The sequence below is a fragment of the Myotis davidii genome, unplaced genomic scaffold, assembly GCF_000327345.1.
Source record: "Myotis davidii unplaced genomic scaffold, ASM32734v1 scaffold181, whole genome shotgun sequence".
NCBI classification, from domain to species: domain Eukaryota; kingdom Metazoa; phylum Chordata; class Mammalia; order Chiroptera; family Vespertilionidae; genus Myotis; species Myotis davidii.
Genome location: NW_006291504.1, coordinates 2,784,020 through 2,791,111, shown reverse-complemented (window position 1 = coordinate 2,791,111; position 7,092 = coordinate 2,784,020). Strand labels below are relative to the sequence as shown.

The window sequence follows — 7,092 nt, the reverse complement described above, 5'->3', positions numbered from 1 at the left end:
ACAAGCTGGGCCACAGCCTGCAGGGCGACCCCGCCGCCGCTCTGCTCGAGGTGAGGCGGGCGAGTCGCTGTCTGCGCCCCTTGCCCCTTGCCCCGGCGAGGCCAAGGGGACTCCCCACTCGTGTGCGTGTGTGCGTGTGCGTGGCGGGGCTTAGGCCCGGAACCAGGTCCGTGCAGACTGAAGTCGGAAGCAATTCGAGATGTAAATTAAAGTGTCTGAGAGAGCTTTCTTTTTCCAGGAATTCTCATTTTTTCCTAGTTTATTTGCATCAAAGAGTTCATCAGAGCCTTGCGCCTGCCTTTTGCTTAGAGGCCGCTGATTCTGCGAGGTCCTTAGGAAGGCAGCCCGCCTCCCGCCGGGGCCAGTCCTCTTCTGCGCCGTGGCTCTGCCGGCTCTTCCGTCCTCACAGGGCACGGCTGTCTCACTCCCGTTTTGAACCCGTGTGCAGCGCGGTTTACATCTGCCGATGCAGCGCAAGTGGCCACGCGTGGGCGGCCGGAGCACGAGTGCCGCTCGGAACCTTCCTTCGAGCCCCGTGCAGGCCGCTGCGCAGAGTCCCGGGCCTCGGAGCATGAACACGACCAGGGCTCAGCGTCCCAGGAATCTAACTGCCGGGCTGTCTGACGTGCCCGGTTAACACGTCCCCGTTGACACTGACAACCTGCGCGTTAAGTGTCTGTCCTGTGCCGGGTCCGAGGCTGGCTGGCGGCCGGCGCGCCCCCCTTTCACCGGAAACTCGCCCCAGACTCTCTGATAGCGTCAGGAGGAGCGTGCGCATCGCCATGTCCCTTATGAATTCAGAACGCTGCGCACGCTCCCTTTCTGCTCCCCCGGCGGCGGGAGAGGCGCCCCCCGAGGGCACTGGTTCTGCGAGCTGGTGGCTCAGTGCTGGCCGCCCGCGTCGCTGACATCGGCGGAGGGATAAGGCTGACAGGGTCATGGTGCTGCTGTGAGCTTTCGTGTCTTCCAAAGTGTGACACTGAGCGTGTTTCTTCAGAGTGTGGGCGTGCGAGGGAGGGCGCAGGGCTCGGTGCTCCCCCCGGGCCTCCCAACCAGCCACGCCGAGCAAAGCCAGCGCCTCGCTGCCGCGGCCGAGTTCGTGCCCTGGAGCCACCGCGACGGTTCCGTGTCGCCCCCCCCGCAGGTGCTGGACCCGGAGCAGAACCATAACTTCACCGACCACTATCTCAACGTGGCCTTCGACCTCTCGCAAGTCCTCTTCATCGCGACCGCCAACACCACGGCCACCATCCCGGCGGCCCTGCTGGACAGGATGGAGGTCATCCAGGTGCCAGGTACGGGGCACAGGGCGGTGCCTGGTGGGTGTTTCTGTCTGGCCTCTCTGAGCGCAGCCCTTTGCCCTGTGGAGCTGTGGGGTCTGCCCACACGTGACCTTGCCACGTCCGAGCCTCGGAGCGAGCCTGCTCCTGTTTGGACTCAGAGTCGGGAAGGCAGACGCGCCTGTTTGCTTTCACCCTGGCAGATAAGGTGTCTCGGCGATAAATTTTGCAGAGCAATTTCAGGTGGAGCTTGGCATGAAAGAATGATCCGTTTTTTAATGAAAAGACACTTTCCTTTGAAGCAATTTCTAAAATTCCAGAAAAAAAAACAACTTTTTTCAAAGTAAGTCAAGAACAGAGCTTCACATGGTCAGTTTAGCCTCCTGTCCTCATAGCGGGACGTTTCCTTCTCGGGGAAAGTGAGCGCTTACTCCCGCTGAGCAGGGGCGGTGGCAGCGAGGCGCTTTGTGCCATGCGGGGGTGGTCTGCCTGCGCTTTGTCACTGCAGCCGTCACTAGGCTTTGGGGTTTTTTTTTGCAAAAACTCCTTTAGTTACTAACAGTAAGTAAATCTCAGTGTTTTCACCCCATTTTAACTGCTCAGAATCATTTCTCCCTGGGAGACATGTAATATCAGTGGGCATTTGTTAAAATGGAAAAAGAGTGGAATCTAAATATATCTAAGTCTAAATATATCGAGATTCTCATGTAAGCTAAGTGTGTATTTCATATCAATCTGAAATATAATTCTACTATCAAGTGGATGATCATTGGACTTCTTCGTTTTCTGTGAGTCCTGCCCGTTCCTATACTTAAAACAGGATATTTTAAAGTAGGATGGAGTAAAATATTGCTTTGTGCATATTTGAGACTAAAATAAGTCATGTAACTATAACTGCCTGGAGCTCCACCTGAGGCGGACAGTCCGTAAGCTGCGTGTGGGGGCGGCCGTATCCTGGCGCCTCCGTCCTGCGGCCCTTATTTCCTCTTCCTGCTCAGAACATCGATGAGAGAAAAATATCGATCAGCTGCCTCCTACACACTCCCACTGGGGATGTGCCCGCAACCCAGGTACATGCCCTTGACCAGAATCGAACCCGGGACCTTTCAGTCCGCAGGCCGATGCTCTATCCATTGAGCCAAACCTGTCTCGACTCAGTTCATCTTTTTAATGTTTGCTTGTTCCAAGTTAGTTTAGTGGGAATTTTCCTTACAGGTTTAAAGACAAAGTAAGTCTATCCTCATTGAGGCGTTTAAGTAAGTAAGAGCGCACATCTTCTAAATGTGTCCGTTATGTATACAGCTCCGACCTGGAGGGGCAGCTTGGTTTGGGGCGGTTTTGTTGCTAAAATTTAGGTGCGGCTCCTCCCCTAGAACCCGCTGCTTATTCAGCTCAGTCTTGTGCTTTAGGTCTTTTCAGTTATGATTCAAATTATAGTAAAGGAAAGGGATGCGTTTCCTACTAAATAATAAAATAGAAACCCAGCTCTGAGCTGAGGAGGTAATTGCCTCTGAGCTCTCCGTGAGAGCTTTTTTCCTCTTTGAGAGACAGATTTATTCAGAAGATGTCAAACGCTGTGCGTGGCAGATGCTTGTTTTGTTTGGGGAGAAGCTGGAGGTCTTAACAGTGGTTGATCTGATCGGAGGGTCTGCGTGGAGGTCATGCTCCCATCCGTTCTAAGAAAGCGTGGCCTGGGAAGCCCGGGCGTGACTGACAGTGGCCCCTCCTCCAGGGTACACACAGGAAGAGAAGATCGAGATCGCCCACCGGCACCTGATCCCCAAGCAGCTGGACCAGCACGGGCTGACCCCGCAGCAGCTGCAGATCCCCCCGGCCACCACCCTGGGCATCATCACCAGGTCAGTCCACGGTCTGCGGCTCCTTGGGCAACTGCGTGGTCTGGTTTCCAGGCTGCGCGCCGAGTGGAAAGCGCAGCCTGTTGGGAATGTTGTCTGCAGTGGCCTCGCCATTCTCCCGGGTGTGCCTTGCGGACTGTTGCATCACCGCCCGCTGTGTGGCATCTGCACACCTACAAGCAGTTCCTCCCCCCACCCCCCACCCCAGGAACCCCTCCTGGGAACCGCGTGGTTCGGGAGAAGCGGCTCCCTGTTCTGGGTTTTGGCCTGGAATTAGCCAGCCGGCAGCGTGGTGGCCTCCCCGGCCTCCTGGGAAGTCGGTGTAAGTTCAGATCCAGCAGTGAGACCCGCTCTGACCTGGGGCTCCTTCTCTGAGCCGGGGGCCCACTGCGTGGGTCACGGCAGGAGAGTAAGTGAGGGATTTGTCGGCCAGAGTCTCCACAGCGGCCCCGTCAGAGCGCCGCCGGCCCTGGGAGGCGTTCAGGACGAAACGCGCCTGCTGACGGGCCGGCGGTGACGTCCGAGGGAGAGTAGAGTCGCCGTGGCGTCTCTGGACCTGGATCGTGGCTGACGGGAAGTCACCACTGTCTTTCCCAGGTGTCGCCTGGGGAACGAGGTCTTTCTCATCAGTCTGTGCTGGTCCCCGATGCCGTTCTGTGCGCATTGGGTGGCGGTCGCAGTGAGCGTAGGTATCTCTGCTGGTCCCGCGGCCACTGCAGCAAACTGGTTTTTGGTCTTTTCTCGGGGCTAAAAGGCTGCTTCCCTGTGTCTGGAATAGCCTGACTGCCACTCACATCCAGCTCCTCCCAGAAAACCGCACTGCGTGCCTCATGCTGCCCACTCCCCCGAAGCCGGGCAGAGTGGCCGGACCGTGCAGTGGTTTGTGCAGCGGCTCCTGGAAGGGAAGCTGAACGTGGAGGGAAAGCGTTAGAATGTGCCTGAGGCTCTGCTGAGGCCCTGGGGGGCCCGGGCGGGTGGCTGCACCGTCACAGCGCTCGCGGCCTCAGCGGCCTCCTCCGGGCCCGCACCGTCCCGGGCAGGCGCCAGTTTTGTGCTCCGATTGTTCTTGCTTTAGTGCAGGTGGAAGGTCTGGGTTTTTTGGATTTTTTTCAGCAATATTCGAAGTGTAATAAATGTATCTAGAATTCTCGTAAGGTGACCGATTTTGTTTAAGAACGCACTTACTCATCCTTTCAAAGAGAAAAATGCCGTTTTACGTGCTGCCAACGTAACGTCGAAGAACCAACGGTTCATTTGTAGTCTAGGGCAGTGTGTCAGGAGACTCTGTGTACGGGGAAAGGTGTGGCTGCAAAGACACCGACTGTTTCAGAAATGACGGGACTTTTATAAGGAATGACGGGAATTTAAACGTGAGGGACTCTGCTCTCAAGAAAATGCAATGAGCGTTAGAATGTGCACTGCGGACGCCTGCGGTGTAACTGCCGATCACTCTGTCTGCCGGGGTGGTGGGGGGGCTGCAGCCCGAGCTAACGCTGTTCTCCGGTGGCAGGTACACCCGGGAGGCGGGGGTGCGCTCCCTGGACAGGAAGCTGGGGGCCATCTGCCGAGCGGTGGCCGTGAAGGTCGCCGAAGGACCGCACAGAGAAGCCAAGTTGGAGCGCGCCGATACGATGGAGGCAGAAGGTGTGTGGCCCTCCGCGGTGTCGGGGTGTGGGGGCGTCCTGGGCTGCCCTCGGGAGGGACTGCGCCGCGGGCTGTCCTTCACAGACGGCACAGCGTCGGCCTCCTCCGCCCCTCATGCCGGAAGCTGGTCACTGACGCTCTGCCCCGCACCAAGAGGGATGCTGTATTTTGCTGATCCGACAGGGAAAAGGGTGTAATTTTGATTGATTTACAAAAAGTAATAGTAATTACCCTTTTCGCTCCAAGTGACTTTTTAAAAAAATCAGGTGCCTGGCTGGTATGGCTCAGTGGTGGAGCCTCAGTCCACGGACCAAAGGGTCACGGGGTTGATTCTTGGTCGATGTTCCTCTCCCTCCCCCTCCCCCTCCCTCTCTCTCTCTCTCTCTCTGTCTCTCTCATCTCTCTCCCTCTCTCCCTCTCTCCCTCTCTCCCTCCTCCCTCCTTGCCACTTCCTCTAAAAATCAATGGAAAAAGTGTCCTTGGGTGAGGATTAACAGGAAAATAAAATGAAGAAGTCAGGTCCTTATACCTGCACATGAGGATCTCTGCTGCCAAGAGTTAACCAATCAGACACGACCTCATCACGCAGTGGCTGATGGGACGCAGCTGTTACACGGCCTGTATGTTGATGGTTCAGGACGGGGCATTCACAGGGACGGCTGCTGTGCTGACCGCTGTCGTGTCTGTATTTGACCGTCTAGGCCAGGGGTCGGCAAATTTTCTGAGTCGAGGGCCACAATGGGTTCTTAAACTGGACCGGAGGGCCGGAACAAAAGCATGGATGGAGTGTTTGTGTGAACTAATATAAATTCAAAGTAAACATCATTACATAAAAGGGTACGGTCTTTTTTTTTCAATAGTTTTATTCATTTCAAACGGGCTGGATCCCCCGCGGGCCGTAGTTTGCCCACAGCTGGTCTAGGCCCATGGTTGGCAAACTGCGGCTCGCGAGCCACATGCGGCTCTTTGGCCCCGTGAGTGTGGCTCCCCCTAAGCCTTAGGAGGACCCTAATTAAGTTAATAACAATGTACCTACCTATATAGTTTAGGTTTAAAAGATGTGGCTCTCAAAAGAAATTTCAATCGTCGTACTGTTGATATTTGGCTCCGTGGACTAATGAGTTTGCCGACCACTGGTCTAGGGGAGCAGGTCAGGGCCGCTGGCTGACAGCCGGGGGCTGCGTGGTAATCATTCTTGCGGCCCACGGGTGAGTGCTTTAAGGCTCGGCCCTGCAGGCTCTGATCCGGTTCTGGGCTTTCCTTCGGGGTCGGATTGCAGTGCAGTCTTTGGATGCGGACAGCTTAGAAGGCTGTTAGGACAGTACGCACATCCTCGCTGCCCACGGAGACGGGGCAGGTCTCTGTCCTCCGCAGAAATTGGTTTTCTCGCCCATTTTCTTTGATAGCAACACAATTTAAATGTCATTTAAGTTATATAATGTGGAGCTGGTGATGGGAAAGAAGGGGAAGGGCTCTGTCACCGGAATTAACCAAAGGTGGACTTTTTTAGAACCCAGTTAACATCGTGGTTTCCTCCGTGGTCCTGTCCGTGGTTTCCTCCGTGGTCCCGTCTGTGGTTTGCTCTGTGGTCCTGTCGTGGTTTGCTCCGTGGAGGCCACTCCGTGGTCCCGCTCCATGGTCCGCTCCACGGGCTGCCCAGACGAGCTCTGGCAGTGGGCCTTGGAGGCAGGACCTGGATGTCGCTCGCTCTCATGGCGAAGAGATGTTAGCTGCCCTGCTGTGCCACTGTCTTTCTGGAAAGGAACCCGGGCATGAGGCTGAGGAGCCATGGCAGGTGGCGGGCTGGGGGTGGATGGACTTCCGCCTCTTCCCCGTGTCTGTCCTGTTGCATTTAGCAGCAGTGTCGGCAGAAACATAGCCGTCCCCAGAGCCCTGCTGGGCCCAGCATGGTTCCCCTGGCCCGGCCAGGCCCTGGTTCCTCCGCCCCACCCCCCGGCGTTGGAGCGGGCAGTGCCCCGAGCGTGGGGTCCGGGAGGGGCCTTGGGCTCTGGCTGTTTGTCGCACAGACTTAGTGGCAGCCGACCCCGCGCTCAGGGTGCGCGTGTGGGATCTGTGGGCGAGCCCTGCCCCAGGCTTTCCGGCTCCCGTTTCCTGCGAGCTCCTACCCATCCACTTCCTGTTCCCAGGCCGCGGCTGGCAGCTCTCAAAGCTATTACCTGCTTTCTTATTCCTTTTGTTCTTGTGGGGTTTTCCTTTATTAAACTCCTTGTCATTTTAATAGGATTTGGAGAGGAAGCTTTAAGATAAACACATGTTTGGACCACCATTTTAACAATCTATTTTGTAAAAGG

The 7,092-nt window shown here is 56.3% G+C and overlaps 1 protein-coding gene across 1 annotated transcript in view; it reads left to right on the top strand.

Moving 5' to 3' along the window:
- LONP2 (lon peptidase 2, peroxisomal) overlaps positions 1-7,092 on the top strand; it is a 41,171-nt gene that overhangs the window by 25,505 nt on the left and 8,574 nt on the right. The window contains exons 9-12 of the mRNA XM_015564693.1: positions 6-50; positions 1,145-1,295; positions 3,013-3,139; positions 4,647-4,971. Of these exons, the coding sequence (XP_015420179.1) occupies positions 6-50; positions 1,145-1,295; positions 3,013-3,139; positions 4,647-4,971 (648 nt within the window). The remainder of the gene's footprint in view (positions 1-5; positions 51-1,144; positions 1,296-3,012; positions 3,140-4,646; positions 4,972-7,092) is intronic.